This window comes from Phytophthora sojae (assembly GCF_000149755.1).
Source record: "Phytophthora sojae unplaced genomic scaffold PHYSOscaffold_5, whole genome shotgun sequence".
NCBI lineage: Eukaryota > Oomycota > Peronosporomycetes > Peronosporales > Peronosporaceae > Phytophthora > Phytophthora sojae.
In genome coordinates, this window is record NW_009258119.1 from 6026403 (window position 1) to 6044159 (window position 17757).

General features: G+C 55.4%; 9 protein-coding genes across 9 annotated transcripts; 7 read left to right on the top strand and 2 right to left on the bottom strand.

The window, feature by feature from the left end:
* Positions 1-385: 385 nt before the first annotated feature.
* PHYSODRAFT_302582 (hypothetical protein) lies at positions 386-901 on the top strand (the record flags this gene model as incomplete). The annotated part of the gene is made up of 1 exon (XM_009531727.1): positions 386-901. The coding sequence occupies one exon, from the start codon at positions 386-388 to the stop codon at positions 899-901; it is 516 nt and encodes a 171-aa protein (XP_009530022.1).
* Positions 902-1741: 840 nt separating this feature from the next.
* On the bottom strand, positions 1742-3611 carry PHYSODRAFT_334448 (hypothetical protein; the record flags this gene model as incomplete). The annotated part of the gene is made up of 3 exons (XM_009531728.1): positions 1742-1975; positions 2049-2333; positions 2397-3611. The coding sequence occupies 3 exons, from the start codon at positions 3609-3611 to the stop codon at positions 1742-1744; spliced, it is 1734 nt and encodes a 577-aa protein (XP_009530023.1).
* Positions 3612-4415: 804 nt separating this feature from the next.
* PHYSODRAFT_509953 (hypothetical protein) lies at positions 4416-4764 on the top strand (the record flags this gene model as incomplete). The annotated part of the gene is made up of 2 exons (XM_009531729.1): positions 4416-4442; positions 4507-4764. The coding sequence occupies 2 exons, from the start codon at positions 4416-4418 to the stop codon at positions 4762-4764; spliced, it is 285 nt and encodes a 94-aa protein (XP_009530024.1).
* A 1355-nt stretch (positions 4765-6119) lies between these two features.
* Positions 6120-6878, top strand: PHYSODRAFT_334449 (hypothetical protein; the record flags this gene model as incomplete). The annotated part of the gene is made up of 1 exon (XM_009531730.1): positions 6120-6878. One exon carries the CDS (start codon positions 6120-6122, stop codon positions 6876-6878), a length of 759 nt encoding a protein of 252 aa, XP_009530025.1.
* A 260-nt stretch (positions 6879-7138) lies between these two features.
* PHYSODRAFT_560777 (hypothetical protein) lies at positions 7139-8174 on the top strand. The gene is made up of 2 exons (XM_009531731.1): positions 7139-7923; positions 8004-8174. Exons 1-2 carry the CDS (start codon positions 7154-7156, stop codon positions 8086-8088), a joined length of 855 nt encoding a protein of 284 aa, XP_009530026.1. The 5' UTR covers positions 7139-7153; the 3' UTR covers positions 8089-8174.
* Positions 8175-8254: 80 nt separating this feature from the next.
* On the top strand, positions 8255-9303 carry PHYSODRAFT_560779 (hypothetical protein; the record flags this gene model as incomplete). The annotated part of the gene is made up of 2 exons (XM_009531732.1): positions 8255-9060; positions 9156-9303. 2 exons carry the CDS (start codon positions 8255-8257, stop codon positions 9250-9252), a joined length of 903 nt encoding a protein of 300 aa, XP_009530027.1. The 3' UTR covers positions 9253-9303.
* A 114-nt stretch (positions 9304-9417) lies between these two features.
* Positions 9418-10470, top strand: PHYSODRAFT_560780 (hypothetical protein; the record flags this gene model as incomplete). The annotated part of the gene is made up of 3 exons (XM_009531733.1): positions 9418-9782; positions 9840-10316; positions 10392-10470. 3 exons carry the CDS (start codon positions 9418-9420, stop codon positions 10468-10470), a joined length of 921 nt encoding a protein of 306 aa, XP_009530028.1.
* A 3235-nt stretch (positions 10471-13705) lies between these two features.
* On the top strand, positions 13706-15583 carry PHYSODRAFT_262339 (hypothetical protein; the record flags this gene model as incomplete). The annotated part of the gene is made up of 2 exons (XM_009531734.1): positions 13706-14299; positions 14510-15583. The coding sequence occupies 2 exons, from the start codon at positions 13706-13708 to the stop codon at positions 15581-15583; spliced, it is 1668 nt and encodes a 555-aa protein (XP_009530029.1).
* Positions 15584-15820: 237 nt separating this feature from the next.
* Positions 15821-16441, bottom strand: PHYSODRAFT_334455 (hypothetical protein; the record flags this gene model as incomplete). The annotated part of the gene is made up of 4 exons (XM_009531735.1): positions 15821-16027; positions 16059-16229; positions 16270-16378; positions 16437-16441. The coding sequence occupies 4 exons, from the start codon at positions 16439-16441 to the stop codon at positions 15821-15823; spliced, it is 492 nt and encodes a 163-aa protein (XP_009530030.1).
* Between the last annotated feature and the right edge of the window lie 1316 nt (positions 16442-17757).

Consider the following 17757-nt stretch of genomic DNA (forward strand, 5'->3'; position numbering starts at 1 on the left):
GCGTAAATGGTCCGACTCAAATTTTGGTAGTCACCAAATATGGACCGCAGAGAACCACTTTAAACAGATCTCAATTGCGACCATGAAGCGATGGACGCCTCGCGAGAGCTCGTAGACGGCGTCTGCGCGGCCCCGCAGCGCCCAGCGCAAGCCCGAGTGGGACGCGTACCTAACGGACGACTCGCGCTACAGGCTGGCCCAGCAGCGGGAGCTCCAGCGCTCGCTGCAGCAGCTGAGCGCGGCGCACGGCGCGTAGCATGGCGACCGCCAGCGCTCATAGCTCAGCGTGGAGTGGGGCGCGTAGAAGAGGCCCACGCGACTGGCGGGTGCGCATGACACGGGGGAGCACGAGACCTCGAGGCGTTTGCAGTTCGCTGGTGTGTCCATGGTCCTGGAGGAGCCGACGCCGCGACGTAGAACTCCAGTAGTCAAATCAGTGTCCTTCCAGATGGAGGACGAGGACAGGATGGACCCACAGTACAAGACCCACTTGCGGGGCGAGCTGGAGGTGCTGGAGCAGATGCTGTGGGAGCTTGAGACCGAGACGGGTAGACCCAGCAGGCAGCGGACCCCGCAGAAGACGGAGATGAAGCCGAGAAGCAAGTCGCGAGTGAGGAGAACGAGATCGGTGACGAAGTTGAAGAGGAGACCGCAGACTCGGAAAGGAGAGAAGGAGGGAAGACAGGATAAAAGCTACGGGGGATCTACTCGGGGAGGGGCAGACGACGAGCGGGATCTCGAAGAACCAGAGGCAGAAGGAGGAAACGAGGAGGAGGCGGGGTTGGAAGCAAAAGAACGACTCGGAGACGTATGCTATAGATCTCTGGAGATTGGTCTGGAGTTGGCTCGCAACATGGATACGGTGCGAGTGCGGACGATTTTGGGGAAGGCTGAGTTTTGAGGCTGACGTGTGTGTGGCGATGGGGGTGTTGTTCATTGCAGCTGAAGAAGGAGCTTGACAACGAACGGAGGCTACGTGAGGATCGAGATCTGAAAGTGGAGATGCTACAACAAGAAGTACGATCGGCTCAAGCCAAGTGCAAGTACCTTGGGTCAAGTATCAGACAGTGGCGCCCCAGGTCAATAGAATGGTGCGTGACAAACTTGGGAGAATACCCAGACGATTTAGAATGAGTCTACGGATATTGGTTCTAACTTTTTATTCGTAGCGGGAAGCCATCATCGCCACGGAAGAAGCCATACACCGGATGACCCTAGCATTCGAGCATTCACAGCGAAGACGAAGCAAAGCCTCGAATCCAACGGCGCCGAGCAAATCAGGTATTAGACCTCTGCAGACCCCAAGCACTGCCTCAAGATTACTGGGCTGAAGGACATTTCGTGTCTTGTGTTTCGGGCTTGCCGCGATAGGATAGAGAAATGGAAATCTGCGCGCAGAACGGATTTTGGTGAGTGCTGGAGCCCTGGTTTGCGCGCCCAGTGGAAAGCTTGCCGACTCTGGCACGTATATCCCGTTGGATCAGTGCATCCAGTGCTTTCGTACTGGTGTGGACCTTGAAGGTAATGTGCTGAAGTTCGGTTGAGAAACCAAAACAAAACAACCCAAACACGTTCGCACGACCCGGAGCAACGTGCAGAGTGCAGGAGATGCCGCGATGGAGCGCCACGAAGAATCACGTGTTCAATATGGATATATTGTCATTGAACCACTTCAAGTTCCACGAGCTGCTCGAGGCTAAATGCGATGTCGAAGGCCAACGGATCGTTTTCTTCAACTTGTTCACCAACGTTGCTGCTTTTCACGAGCACGACGCTTAGCTAAGTCCTGACGCAATCGCTCCTGGAATGGAGCTGATGGAGTGATGTGCTTCTTAGACTTGGAGGATGCATTCCGTCGCTCAAATTCCCGCTCTCTGGCAGCGGCGGCTTCTGCTCTCGCTGCGAGCTGCTCCCGGCGCAGTCGACGCTCGTCCAGGTCTCGCCGCAGTCGTTCATCAAAGTCACCAATCTCCAGCTACAATTACAAAGGCAAATACTTGTCCGTCAGTGTGGAGTTTCGAAGTTTCCCAACAGTACAGGTGGCGTACCTGCTGAGCGCGACGTGTAATGGACGGCGAGAAGGAGCATTCGCGCTGGATCTCCTCCCAAATGACCGCCCGAGACATCTCGCGGTACTCCAAGTCCAGCTGTAGACGCCCTAGGAACTCGTCGCGCACGTCCTCCCACGTCTTCTTCGCGTCTTCCTCATCGTCCTCGGGTCTGCACGATAAAGCTTCTTGGCGTTCGCTTTCTTCCTGCCTTTCTCGCTGTCTCTCCTTGCAGCTTTGCTGGAACTCCTCCATGCGCGTGAGGAACTCTTTCGCGACGTCACTCTGACAACACAACAGACGTGTTAGTACCAACGAGGCAATCAATACCGACGAATACCAACTTACCCAAGCGATTCGGCTCTTGTACGTGACACCGCAGTTCGGACACTTCTTGCGCTTTTGGGTGAGCTCCGAGTAAGACTGCGGGTTACCACAGCTGGGACACTCCTTCTTGTCCACACGCGCCAGATACGCCGCTTCCTCGCGTGTTCGCCGGAGCTGCTCGCGACGAGCTCGTTCTGCTGCCTCCATACGCCGCACAAAGTCTTCGTTTCGGCGTAGGGCTGCACCTCTACTGCCCCCCGGGCCTTCATCGTCGTCCGAGTCGTTGTTCGACAGCTTCTTCTTGCTCGAGCTATTGTGAAGTCTTGGAGTGAACCGGCAATGGCGGTTGTCATCCAAACGCGCGAACTCGTGCCGCGGCTTCTGCTTCTGACGAGCTTGAGTAAACTTGTCCTTGGCAAGTTCGTTCAGAGCCTCTCTGTTAGCCACGCGCTTTTTGGGCTTCGAATTGTTCGCGCTGTCTGCTTGAGCAAGGGAAGCAAGAAAGATACGTCGCTGGGTGATCGATAGCTGCTGGAACTGGAACGCACTCAGCTTGTCCTGCATTGCGCGTTGCAACTCGAGCTTGCTCAACGATTGACTGGATGTTGGCCCCTTCTTCAAGGGCTTCGAGCGAACTCGACTGGGTGAGCGGTGACCCACCGATTTCGCCTTAGCAACACTAGCAGCCAGCGCCTCCGCTGCCGCACGAACACTCGCAGCATCGTCTTCAAAGTCTTCGTCTTCATATTGTTGCTGCTGCTCCCCGACGGCAGCCTTCAATCCGGACACTACCTCTTCATTGCGGTGGGCGACCCGTTCAGCTCTGACTTCCGAGCTCACGGTATCGAGGGCGCGCTGCACCTTGTCGAATTGAGCCTGACTCGTTTCGCGATCGACTTCCTCTTGATTCATTTCTGCTGCTATTGCAGCAAGCGTTGGCTTGGGCTGGTCACTCTGCTGCCGAGGCACTTCAACCTCGAGACTTTTGGCAACCTCCATCAGCGACGGTGAGGCAGACGCAACTTCTTGCTTGGCGACCTCCAGCAGCGTCGGGGCTTTCTGTGGTGGCGTTTGTTCATCGCCACTGTCGCCGAACATGTCTTCATCATCTGCGTCGTCGACCTCATCCGCTTCTTGAGGCGGGGTTGGCTTCTTCTCGTCCTGAACCGTGGCTGTATCATTATCCTGCTTTTCGGCTCCAAGGCCCTGCACGAATGCCATCAAGGCCGACGCCATCGTGATTCACACTGCAAAATAGAAACTGGACAAACTCGACACAGGGATTCCATCGACACAATGGTGCATGGTATTGGAATATGCACCCCGAAAACGCCCCAAATCCCAAAGTTTTTCCCAAATGATTTAAGACCATGGGAACGTTTTGGTACATATTTAGGACAGAATAACCTTCAGTATGAAAGAGCAGCACAGGGCGGACACTCGCGCGTTGGCTCTCGTCTGCGGACTTAGCGACGGGTCTGCGGGGGGCCCGCCCCTCTCTCGCTTCGCTCGGGGGGGCGCCGCTGCGCGGCCTGCCCCACCCCCTTGTCCCTTACGCTAAGTTCCTCGTCTCGGCCAGGCGCGGTGTCTAGGAAAGAAAATATCGGGTTGCAGCGCTCGCGTTCGCTCGCTCGCACAGACACGCCCCCGCCTAATCGGCGGGTGTTGGCGATTAGTGAATGCATCGAGTGAGGCTCGCGCTCGCGTCCACTCGCCCTCGCCCATAGACTATAGACCATAATCAGTCAACTCCGTTTTGGTACATATTTGGGATAGTTTTACGAGAAAGCAGTCATATACTTGGCCCCAAATATGTACCTAAATGTTGCAGACAATTCATTATTTGGGACATTTGGGGCGATTTGGGCACATATTTGGGATGCATTATCAGCTTCCCATGATCCTTTTCGAGGAGAATGGCGGTCTCACAATCCCATTCCTTTGAATAGCGCGCGTTCCAGAGCGCAAGAACGCAAGTCTGTCTGAGCGTATTTTCATCGCGAATTGCGCCAAGCGAGATTGTGCATCTCGTCTTTGGTCATGTGCAAGCATATTCCCAATGCCCAGGTTTGTTTTCCTCTCTACGTGTTGGACACTTCACCTTGCACAGACCTCACACGTTGAAACGCAGGTATCCTTCCGAGCACCATGCTGCAGCCGATGGTTCGATTGCAGTGAGTGTCACTTCGAGCTAAGCGACCATCGACAGCAAGCAGCAGCTGAAATGGCCTTCGTGTGTAAGCAATGCCGCAACCCCTTCCGAAAAGACTTGACAGCTTTCGATGAGGAAGACGAAAGCTGCCCACACTGCGGGAACATGCTAGTGCAACCCGTTGGCGAATTGACCGATTCAAGAGCAGCGACACCCGCGGCGTCGAGTACGTCGTAGTGCCAGACAGTGCACGAAGCACTGCAAAATATAATACGATCTTCCGCTGTCAACAGTGTTGCTGTGCTTCGTGTGGAATTTGGCAACTCCACACCACGGTATCTGTCGCAGTCCGGCAGGGACGACAAGAGGCTGGCGTACGTGTCGAAGCGAGTGCATTGCGCGCTGCGATCCAGTCATGAGTCATGAACACCGCTGACGACGGCCAGACCACTGCCTCTGATTACTTTTTTGTCGAGCAGCGCTGTCCGTGAGCCTCCGCCTTGTTCAGCTCGCAGCTGATCAACCGTGAAACGTGAACCCCACCGCTAGCGAAATTCCGTTGCTTTTGGAAACTGAAAGGTTTGTCACGGTGTCTCCACTAGCCCAGCTCAAGACTATGACAGGAAATCTCGGCAATAGAAACCATAGATCACCTAGAGATACACTGACGCTATCGCAGGACTTGTAGGCATAAAGCAATGCTGTGCGCATTCCAGAGCGAACAGTGTCGATCACCAGTCCCGCTTCACTCCATTGAGATGCGCTTGCCGGCAATAAATCCAGGACGGCAGCAGCCTGGCCTCGGTACGAACGCGTTCGCCAGCGCTGCGACGCGGGCATCGTTGGTCGAAATGGCCGTTGCTCTATCGCTCCGCGTGTGTCAATCCGATAGCAGTCCACGTCAGGACTTGCATCGCGTAGAGTACCTTCAACACGACTGAACCGATCATGGCGGCGCGGCGTGCCAAGATGGCGACTTCAACAACTGAAGTTCAGTCTTGTGAGCAGCGCGACTACCGGTAGAGTGTGGATATCTTCATCGCTGGCACTGCCAAGTAACTTGGCAAGTTTGCAGTACGGCAACGCCAACAGCAAACAGCAACACCACCTGCGCCGGGCTTGAACATGGCAATTGTTCAGCACTCCTCCCGTGACGAAAGAGCCGAGACTGGGCTCTGCGAAGGGAGGCCGCCATCGTCTAACGTCCCAGCACGCCATCGGCATGGTCGCTCGCGGGATGCGGGTCGAGCGCTGGCGCTGCGAGACCCTCGGTTGTCACTCGCCTCGAGCAAGCAACCTTGATTCCCGCGCGACTCATAGTCCCACAGTGAGTCGAGCGAGCCCTGAATTGCGCGGGAGGGGCCTGTGCTGGGCAGCGCAGTGAAGCTTCCCCGCCAGTCTATGATCAATTGACCGACCCCGGGGCCCTGTCTGTTGCCACCCGCTGTCAAGAGCCCACCCAACCCACGTGCAGCCAGCTGCCGCGCTTCAATCGAGGCCCATTTAGGATTTTGCGGCGTTCGACGCAGCAGATCCCGCCCGAGAGCGTGCGCGCGTGGTGTGTGTCGTCACGGTCGGTGTGGTCAGTCGCGATGCTGGACGCCATCTCGCTGTCGGAGGAGGAGCTGGGGCTGCTGTTCGCGCCTGCTTCGCACGGGCCCAGCGCCCCCACGCTTGAGACTCCGCAGCTCCTCCGCACTAACCGCACTTCAGGAGGCAGAAAAACCGCGAGCCAAGCGCGCGGCGCTTCCTCAATTAAACACGCGACCAGCAAGCCGCGGAAATCCAAGAAGGCGTCGAGCGCAATGACCGACTCCAGCTCCTTCTTCTCCTCCAGGTTCACCGGTGGCGCCGTCGTTCCCGCTCGCTGCGGCTACCGCACGGGCAAGTGCCAGAACCTGCAGGCCATCAAGCGCAACGGGAAGCTGCACAAGCTCTGCGAGTTCCACCGCGAGCGAGCCAACCTGAACCAGAAGAAGCTGGACCGCAAGAAGCGCATGCAGCGCTCCAAGCTCTCGGCCGCAGCGTCGTCCTGCGAGTCCGTCACATCCGACGACGACGCGCGCAGCGTCGACATGGACAACAGTTCGCCGCGCGCCGTCGAGGCGGCGGTGACCAGCAGCGTGTTCGTCAAGCGCGAGCTCATCACCACAGAGATCAAGACAGAGCCTGACACGGCGCTAGTTCTCGACACGGATCTCGTGCTGCCGACCAGCCTCGACGAGGCCCCGCTGGTGCTCGGCTGCGAGGAGATCGCCATCTTCTGCAGCCTCATGAGCTTCGACATCAACCATCGATCTTCTGCCGCCTCAACATCGAGCGCGTGTCATTATTACACGAACGCCGCGTGAGACGGCCTCGGTTTTAAGTTATTGAATCGTAAACCAGTCGAGGATGAAGCTACCGTATAGGCTAAATACACATTGTACTACATGAACGAGCGAGCACCATTCAGCGAGGAAGGAGGCCGGCGTATCTTTCAGTGTGTTTTACTTCACTTGCATTGACGATTCCTATTAAACCTAGTTTTACGCTAAACCTAGGTTTTACACTAATTCTTGATACGGATCGTGCTGCTAATCTTGGCCCGTTCCTGCCATTCTGGAACCTGCGGAGATAGCTGACGATGGCGGCTCTACTGTCGTGGGTGAACCTGGCGCTGTATGCGCTGCAGCTCCTCGTGAACGGGCACTCGTCGCGCAGCATCGGGCCCATGTCGCGGCGCTACGAGACGCTCATCACGCCCGCGCCCTACGCCTTCAGCATCTGGGGCTTCATCTACACGTTCCTGGCCGCGACGGTCGTGGTCGACTGCTTCTGGCCCGCGGCCTCCTTCTACTCGAGCGCCCCGAACGCCACCGTGCTGCGCGCGCTGTTCGCCGTCGCGTGCCTGATGAACATGGCCTGGATCGTCTTCTTCACCAACGAGTACGTCAACGTGGCCACCGTCACGCTCGTGGTCCTGTGGCTCGCGCTCTTCGCGCTCTACGCGCACGTCGTGCAGGAGCGCCGCGACGCCGGCTTCGAGCTCAAGCGCTACGTGCTGAGTGAGCTGGGCGTGACCGTCTACTTCGCGTGGACCTGCGCCGCCACGCTCATCAGCTTCGCCGTCACGGTGCAGTACGTGGCCAACGATTACCTGTCGCTCACGGCCTACGTGTCGCTGCTGTCGCTGCTGGCGGTGGCCACGCTGTCCGCCGTCATCTACGAGGGCGACGTCGCGTTCGGACTCGTGGCCATCTGGGCGCTCGTGGGGCTTGCGGCCAAGACCACGACGCTGGAGCCGCGCGTCGAGCTCATCGCCGTGAACATCCGCGCCTGCGCCATGCAGAGCGCCGCCATCGTCGCCGCCTTCATCGTCATCGCCATCGCGCACAAGCTGCTGGCGCCCAAGACGTACGTGCCGTTGGTGCTTAGGGAGACGTGAAGGAGGAGGGGGCTCTAACTCGAAATCCTTTTTCTGTGTTGTGCTGCAGGCAATTCCAACCGCTGCAGTCGGGCGCGCCGCTGTTCACTGACAAGACTGCGCAGCACGTCGACTACGGGACCACCCACGCCTAAGAACCCTCTCTCCATGCCCGCCCGCGGCGACACATGCTGAAATAAGGCTAGATGATGAATATCAATTCCTCACATTGATGTTCTTGAGGGTGCCTGTCCATCACTGTTAGCGTTTCGCCCCAAAACTTCAAGCAGCCAGAGGCTTCAGTATCGAAAAAGCCAAGAGATGGCGACACTGCGCGCGGTTCTGCAGGAGACGGCGAGGCTGCCGTGGGTCAACGCCGCCTTCTTCGGCCTGCAGATGCTGCTGACGTGCATCGCCCTGGCGGTGGGCGACGCCGCCGACGTGCGCGCGCAGCACGACACGCCGCTGACGCCCGCGGCCTACGCCTTCTCCATCTGGAATGCCATCTACTTGCTGTGCATGATCCTGCTGATCACCGACGTCTCGTACGCCGGCCTGTCGCTCTACGACTCGGCCGCCAAGCCCAACGCGTTGCGGCTGTGCTTCGCCGCCTCCTGTGTGGCCAACGGCACGTGGTGCATTGTGCTGGCCAGCGGAGACGTGCTTGGCGCCAGTGTGCTCGTGTCGCTGCTGTGGCTCACGCTGCTGCCGCTCTACGTCTTCGCGAGCTACGAGCGCAACGTCCAGACGGTGCAGTGGCACGAGTATCTGTGCAGTGAGCTGTGCGTGCGGCTGTACTTCGGATGGATCACAGTGGAGGCGGTGCTGAGCTGGACCATGACGCTGCAGATCGACGCCGGCGGGTTCCTGCCGCTGTCGACGTACCTGATATTGCTGGCCGCGATGCTAGTCGTGGCGCTTTCGGGGCTCTCTCATGGTCGTGACCCGGTCATGGCTCTCGTGGTGGCGTGGGCGCTCGTGGGCGTCACATCCAAGGACGTCTCGAGCTTCGACCCAATTGCGTTTGCCGAGCTCGAGAAAGTGCAGGCCGCAAGTACACTCGGAGCTGGCGTGTTGGTGGCCATGGCGCTCGTGTCCTGCAGCTACAGGGCCTTGCAACTCAACTGGTACGTTCGCTTCTCTGCTCTCATCCGTCCTGCAAGCCCAATTAACCGATCGCTACTGTGGTAACAACTCGTTCTCTCGTGACACACACTTCCAGCGCGTCCAAGCCGCTGTCGCCCCGCCCTCGCCGACTGTCGAGACTCTCGCAAGCCTCCACCAAGGACAACGAGTACGGGGCCATCTCACTCGCCTAAGCCACCACCGTCGCCACCACGGTGGCGCTCAAATGTATCCATCTTGCCTTGACTCAGAAATCATTTTCATCCAATTAGTGAATGTCATTTCGGGTGTCCCCGCCAATCAGCGCCATTAATCGCTAACCAACTCATTGTTAGAGCTCTCTTCCGCCACAGCTCTCCATGATGGATCCGCCGAGCCCGGGGCGGCATCTGCCCTGCGCCAACGTCGTGCTCTTCGCCATGCAAATCGCCATCGTCATTGGCGTCTACCTCTTCGCCCCCGCGGGCTCCTGGGCGCCCTCCAAGGCGCCAGGCTCGCACGTCGCGGCCTCCGGGGCCTCCGACAGCAGCGGCTCGCTCGCTCTCGTGCCCGCCGCCACGCCCTCCACACTGACGCCCAACAACCCGCTGGCCCCTCCGGCCTACGTGTTCTACATCTGGGTGCCCATCTACGTCTTCACGGGCATCACCGTGGCCACCGACCGCTTCTACCCGGCCTACAGCTTCTACCTGACGTCGGACGACCCCAGCTTCCTCCGCCAATGGTTTCTGCTCGCTTGCCTCGCCAACATGGCGTGGGTCGCGCTAGACATGTGGTTCAGCTGGGTGCACATGGCGACGTTCGCGTTCGGAGTGCTCTGGTGCACCGTGCTACCGCTCTACCTCTTCGTGGTGCGCCACCCTACGCCAAGATATTCGCAGGCCTGGATCTACTACTTCTGCAGCGAGTTCTCGGTGCGACTCTACTTCGGATGGCTCAGTGCCGACGTGATCTTCGGGATTGCCGATGTGATGCAGTATCTGCACGGAGCCTACTTCGGGTTCAGCGTGTACGCGATGCTGTTGGGGGCGCTGCTAGTGTTGGCGTTCGGCACCTACGTCCACGGCCGAGACCCCGTTGTAGGCCTGGTTGTGACGTGGGCGTTGGTTGGTCTTCTATTTAAGCACACGACGTTCCCAGGGGAGACGCAGGAGGTCTTCGAAAAACTGCAGGCTGTCGCCATTGTCGTCGCGCCCGTTTTCCCGATTCTTGTGTTCATCGACAGCGTCCGATACGTCTACGTCGTCCATTGGAAAAGGTAAGTTTTGTGCGATGATGATCTATACTGAATTGAGCTCACGTTAGAGATGTATCTGCTTGCTTGTTTCTACAGTGCAAGGGTTCCAAGTGGTAGCGACGAGTACTACAAGCCATTTGTATTTGAGACGACGGCCGAGTATGGGACGGTTTGATGTGTAGGCGAAGTGCACATTTGTTTATACAGAAGTCGCCCGGCATTTTTGATCCACTCTTGCACCGTGTACCTCCTATCTTTGGTTCGGTCCGGGCTCATCCAGTGCTTCGCCTTTCAACTGTTGAGGTCTGTAGTTCAAGCTGTGCAGGATCGACGCAGCAACAGCATCCACCTTGGGGTTGTAACTCGAGTAATAAGCTTTGAAGACGAGCGTCAACAGCACGAAAAACAGGGACGAACGTGTAGACTTGAAAGGTGCACGACGTCGATAGCAATAAAGAAAGCTATAGCCGGGAGACAATCTGCTTGTTATCATCAAGCTGTACTGTAGATTCGCTGATATTTCAAAGTGCGTTTACAGAGGCCGACATTGATCAGCCAGGGCTGTGGAAATATAGATTCATGCTCTTTCGTAAGACGATACTTAGCCCCAGAGAGCCTACCGTAAGACAAAGCGTCTTACGTTTTGCAATCAACGCATTTTGGCTACATCTTGGTTTTAGTATACCAGTGGCTACATTGTATTTTGTCCGTCAAAACGTAAGACAGTTTGTCGGACAACAATTTGCACCATGCGATTGGCCAAAACTTTCAGAGGGTAGTGTCGTTGCGTGCGTTCCTCCGTTGAGCATGTAGGAACCCGAGGACAACCGCTTTGCCGTTTTTGAATTGCTCGTGCCACCTACAGTCGAGCCGACGAAATAAGGCGCTCACAAGCACGAACATGTAGTCGGTAGTGCGGCCCTACTGCCAACTACAATGTACACGCTAGTTTGAGAATGGTTAAGAAATAAATGCACCCGAACCATTAGCCCAGCTTGACAAACAAAACGTTCAGGGCTTTATAGTGAATTCTAGTTAATGCATAACCAAATAGAGCCCCTCTTCCTCCGGTAGTGCGGCCCACGAACCCTGTCGTGTCCTCTGAGGACGCCTCCGAGCGAAGCAGTGCACGACGAGCGCGCACACATGCTCCGCACCGAGGCGTTGTCGGAGGACGCGAGGGAGTAGACAATCAATACATTATGAGATCTTACCAAAGTCATGAAATGAACTGTTTTGTAGTAGCAACAAGGCAGCGTCAGCCAGTCTTGGTATTTGTATTTGTATTTGTATTTGTTGGGGTTTGCTTGGCTAACTTACTCCCGGAGGCGCACACTGCTGCAGCTCCACCTACGTCGGTAGTGGACACCACCGACCTCACCCGCGGCCACGTGTAGGTAAGCTGTTGTTGGTGTCGCAAACAAATAACTACAAAACGACGTGAGGGCCTCTAAGAGTCAAATGAACGGCGAAACTTCTCGGGAATACATGAAAATGCCAAAGCTAAAGTAATTGATCAGCCCGGCTGAAGGCGCTTACCAGTTTGCTCGGCCTGCTACTGTAGTACTAGGAAATCTAAACGATCTAAGCTCGCCGTGGTGTTTTAAATATGTAGAGGGAGTTTGTTGGTGTCGCAGCGCTCCTCCGCACAGTTCTATCAAACCGCCAATCATTACTACCACTACTATGCTGCGCCCAATATTAGTCAGGATACGAAGTGCAACGAAATGCATCAAAAAGAGCAGCGAAGAGGAACGCGGGCCTTCCTAGCAGAGCCTGCGAGCACTCTGCGCCTGGCAGTGCCAACAGAATTGGCAAGTCGTACTATTCGCCAATCAAATCACTAAATTTGATTTGTCGTCAAACTGTCTTACGAATGCTCGACACAAGTGATTGTTTATTGATTGACGGCTCAGATCTGGAACAATCAATTATTGCAATCTCAACAATCTCACAAACAAAAAGATTGCAATCTAAGTTCTCGCTTGTATTTCCTCTGCTACGTTCATATTTTTATTGGTTTGGCGGCGCTATCGCTCTAAGACCTTTGCTTGTGCGATTACATTTGTGTTGAGATTCAAAAACCTTGGCCAAATGCAATGTTGGGTCTTTTATTCATAATGTTGAGCGTGCACCCCATCCAGGCATCCAATGACACCTCATATCCGCATTTCGAAGCAGCAGAAGACACATAATGGCTTTTTAGGAGCTAGGATCGGTTGCATAGGCTTGACGTTGCATATTTCTCTACCGGATCGCTGGCAAAGGCTCAAAATCAGTATAGGAACAATATGGGAACGGGATTGCCGATTGGGATCGCGGAGCAATCAATTATTGTGATTGACAATCTCGGCAATATTACAATCGCAATCATTTTTTCCACAGCTGATCAATGCTCAGCTGAGCTGAATATCGTGCTGTTGGTGCAGGTGGGCGCAAACTACAGAATCTAGAGAAACAGGCAACGGAGGGAATGGGTGGAACGTGAACCATATTCTCGTCATCGTAACAGACCCTGCAGCAGACTAGTACGAGAGCCCTCAATGGGACAAAGTAAATTACAAGAACCAGGGCGTAGAGTCCATGGTCCGGCAATACACCAGCGCAAAGCGCGTACAATGCGCGAATTGGTAGCGCGACTTTTCTTTTGCTATCTCGCGGCCGCAACCATCTACCACCGACGCGATGCAGTACAGTAGCTCAACAGCGACTACTTCAGCACTGCATCGATTGATCCAATACAGTCACGAAGCGACTATCATTGTCACTATACCAAGTCCGTGCTGTCGATTAGCTCTCCGTTTTTCGAAGACAAAATGTTTGCGTGGTCACGTTATAGTTTCCAGGATTTCTGGTGTGGAAGTACATCTGAGATATTGCTAATACAAGTGAGACTGCCATTGAGGCGAAGGGCTTTTTCGTTCGACTTCACGGTGTCAACTGCTCCATATATTGGTACAAGCAGTAGACCCAAACATCTTGTACACAACTAGGGACCACGAAGTGATCGCTAGTTGTGCCTGGTTCCGAGAAGCCGATGCTCGGAAGTTGAGCTTACTCTGAGTAAGATAACTCCGCAATAGTAGCCCCTCGAAGACACTATCAAGAAGGAAATACAGGTTCAGTGAGAGGACCTACCCTCCGCCTAAAAAGGACACTACAAACACCTAAACTGTTCTATCAGCACTGTAAAATATCGCTGAGCACACAGTTATCACTGTGTACCACATGAGTTGAGCGACTGACACTGAATAAGGGGTTGGCTCGCGGCATTGTGGTATTTTTCACCAATCAAAACTAGTAAACTAACCAGAGCATGCTCAACCGAATCTCATTTTGCTGGCACTTGCGATCTTCCCTAAAGCCAGCAAGACTCGCCCCCCCCTCGCTGTTACGCCACCACCACCAAGATGCCTCGCCGCCTGCCCTGGCAGACTCTAGCGATCGCGCTTCCTCGCGCCGACGCCGAAATCCTCCTCGACACCTTTAAGACCTTCAAGATTGTCAAGAGCGACCTCTACATGTGCAGCATCTGCGCGATCCCCACCCCGCATGCAATGCGGGCCCAGCTGCTGCGATGTGCATGCGCCTCTTGCGCTGAAGCTTCGCCATGCCAGCCGTGCCCTTGGCGCGGACGCGTACGCACGTGCCAGGAGCTGAAGCTTGTCAACATGGACGAGTTGTATGCGCACGTGACGCCTCTCCGCTCCCCGCCCTCGGCGCCACGCCTAACGCCCGCAATGAAGGAGGTTGCCCAAGACTGGGCGGCGCAGGGCCTCAAGCCGCTGCGGATTTGGAACGGCCTAATGCGGCGCTTGCGCGAGATGCCGGCTTTGGCATCAGTCCAGCGGCTCGTCCACCACCACGTGACCTCGCGTTTGGGTGGCAGCGACCTCCTTGGTGCTGTGCGATTGAAGATTCGAGCCGCTGGCTATACTGGCCAAGAGGACGAGACGGCTGCATTCACGTTTGCGTGGCGCAGCAACTCGGAGGGAAAGCCGGAGGTTGGAAATGGGACGGACAGAAGCCCTTTCATCGTTGGCATCTCCTCCAAAATGCTGCTTCGCCACGCGGACCGGGACCCGGCTACGTTTGTGCTCCATGTGGATGCAACCTACAAGCTTTCTCAAGTCGGCTACCCCGTGGTTGTGGTGGGGATCTCGGACAAGGCTCGGCAATTCCATCTCCTTGCCGTCTTTATTGTCTCTTAAGAGCGAGAAGAGCAGTACACGGAGGTTTTCTCGGTGCTGTGCCGCCTTTTCCAATCGGTCACGGGCAAGACGTTGCGGGTTCGTTTCGCTATGGGAGATGCTGATCTCGCGCAGTGGAACGCGCTACAGGCCGTTTTCGGTGTGAGTCAGGACTTCTGCTTCCTGTTGTGTTTTTTTCATGTCGCCAAGAAGGTGTACGAAAAGACACGAGGTCTAGATGGCAGTGTTGCAGTAATGGTGATGTCCCATCGCCACGAGTTGCACTTCACGAGGAGCGAGGACGAGTACAACAAAATGCTCAAGAAAATAAAGGAGGAGTGGTCGAAGTGGACTCAACTGAGTCGGTTCAAGGCCTACCTTGAAAAGGCGTGGCTGAACGTAAGGGTGTGGAGGTGGCAATGCTTTCACACGCCGAGCGGCTTTGCCACCACCAACAACCCCTGCGAGTCGTTCAATGCCGCCATCAAGCGCGACGTCACTTTGCGTCGGAAGCTGAAGGTTGGGGCGCTGGTGGAGCAGCTGATGGTGCTGTGCACAAGTGAAAGTGTGCGCGCGCGCCAATTCGCTGCGTCAACAACCTTTTCGGAGCGTCTGTGTCGCCGCGCTCGGGCAATGACCCGCCAGGGGCTACTCTACGAGCAGCAGTACGAGCGCACCAGCATTGCCTTCCTGCTGAGCGATGCACCCTCCGAGCAGCAGAGCGACAGCATGAACGTGGTCTCGATCCCCTGCACCCGCATCTTTGATGTCCTGGACCGCCGCTCGAAAGAAGACCTTCCTGCGTCTGCTCAGCTAAACGTCGAGACTGCGAAGATGGAGCACCGCGGAATGCCAACATGCGGTTGGGAAGTCAATGTTGCCGCGCGCACGTGCCCGTGTCGTTTTTTCATGAAGCACGGGGCCTGCATCCATCTCCTGTACTGCCTAAATGCGGTTGGAAGCCTTGATGTAAAGGGACGTGAGACTCTGTTCTACCGCGGAACCAACAAGCGCAAGCGCGCTGCGGCTGCTGATGAAGCTGCTAGTCAGGCTGCTGGACGGCCTCGACACAATGGGCAAGCGCTTTCAATCGAGTGAGTGTCAACAATGTAGACCAGAAGAATTAGTCAGTCACAGAGTAAATTTAATTCATACCTGGTTGTTCATCAGTGCTCTCACAAAGTTGCAGCCGCTCGCCACCCCAAGCCGTATCCCCGTAGTGCGCGGCCACTCCGTAGTTCTCTGCTGTTTTACGACGCTCGAATGCTGTGGGGTGGGGAGCACCTACGTGGCGAGCACTGCCTATGTGGTGCTGGCCTACGCCTTCGCCACGCTTCACACCTCTGCTCCATCATGGCGCTCCACGCCTCCTCTCTGCTCAGCACCTCCTGGTCTGTAGAGCTCAGCCCCTCCTTCCCGTTCTGCTAGGCCTTGCCGGCCTGCTTCTTCTTCCTGCTCCGCTCCTCCTTCCTGATCAGTTCCTTCTTCATGTTCTGCTCCTTCTTCTTCCTCGCTGCTCTGCTCCTTCTTCCTGCTCAGCCCCTCCAAGCAGGTGGCGTGTAGCTCCTCCAACCCGGTAACGAGCAGCCCCTTCGCGCGATGTTCCTTCGTCCGGCGACGTCTTCGTGGGACTTGGCGCCTTCGTTGCGCTCGGCTCCTCCGCTGCGCTCAACTCCTTCGGGTCAGCGGCGACCGGCTCCTCTGCGCCCGGTGGCGACCAGCTCCTCCCAGGGGCAAGCAGCTCCTACGGGTCGGTGCGTGGAGCTCCGCTCCTCGTGCCCGACGCTGTCTTGCAGATTGGTGTCGGGCAGCTGTCGCATCAGCAACAGGATGTCCGGCTTCTTGGTCTTGGCGGTGGAAGGCGAGGCGAGCACTCGCTGGCCGTGGTTGTCACTACAGCTTCGCAGCACTTGATTCTAGAATGAGCACTGGGCCACACAACGGGATGTACCGCATATTTGGTACATTCGAGGCCAAGGTGGATACACGAGGGTCTGCAACCTACAACGTGGCAACACTGTCAATGCAGATCGGCTGGCCTGTCTCTCCTTTCGGTGCTGGTAGAGCTTTTGCAGTGTTGGGCTGAGTTCCTACAGGTGTTTATGGCATTTTCTCGTTCAGTGATCTGTCAGTAACCGATGTACCTGCAGCAATCTATCCAGTTTAACATATCACAGGAGTACTGTTTTAAGGCTATTATGGTTTGTTTACTGTCGTTTATGGTATCTTCATGGGCCATCATAACGATTTCATGCATATTTACGGATTTTTCATGTGTTTATACATTCTCCATTGCCTTTACGGATTCTTCATATGAGTAATTCATAAGCTTTATGGAATGTTCATACCGATAAAAAGAAGGTGCACCCAAGAGCAATTAAACAATTTAATGAGATTGGGCCATTTTGGCCAAACGTAAGTAGATTGATGTACTACTTATAAGTAGATTCAACGTCCAATCTACTTATCCGAGAAATGGGTAATTTCCAATTTAGTTTTAGGCACGTGGAAATTTACGACTCTTTTTTATGATATACACGTACTCGCATTTATTTTGTGTGACCCATTGGTTTACCCATTGTTAAACTACCGAGTCGTAAATTTTAACGCGCGCCAAAAATTACGACTCGTTCATTGCGTCAAAACTTACGACTCGTTGACTGCGCTAAAACTAACGACTCGTTCATTTTTACACAAGTCGCTTCACTATTCGTTTCGTTCGGCAGGGTACGACACGGGCCGTTGTGACTTTAAATCTACCACAATCGATTCTAACTATATCTACTCCGCTACAGCCTAGTCTTTTTTGGTTGGTTTCGAAACTTACGCTTGCGCTTCAACGGGCGTAGTCGGTCCTCTCTCGTTTTCCTATTCGCATCATTCAAAACACCCGACTTACCTCGCTCGCCACCAAGCACTCCGACTTACCTCGCTCGCTACCAAGCACCAACTTCGGCTCGCGATGGATGCTAACACCTCTTCCAGCATTGTGGAGACCGTCAGCCTTGAGGAACTTCGGACACTCGGCCTCCTACGTGATGACGCTGACGTATCGATGGATCGCGCTGCTCCGAGCACGTACGACCACGTGTCTGACCATGGGCAGAATCTCGTGCCGGCGACATTCGAATCGAGGGTGGTCCTGCAGCAATGCTGTCGTGAATTCGCCAGGCGCCAGGGCTTTTCACTTCAAGTTGCCAACAATAGCTGGCGCAAAACTACTCGGGAGGGTAACGCCAAGTACACCTGCAAGCCTTTGAAGGGGCAACAAC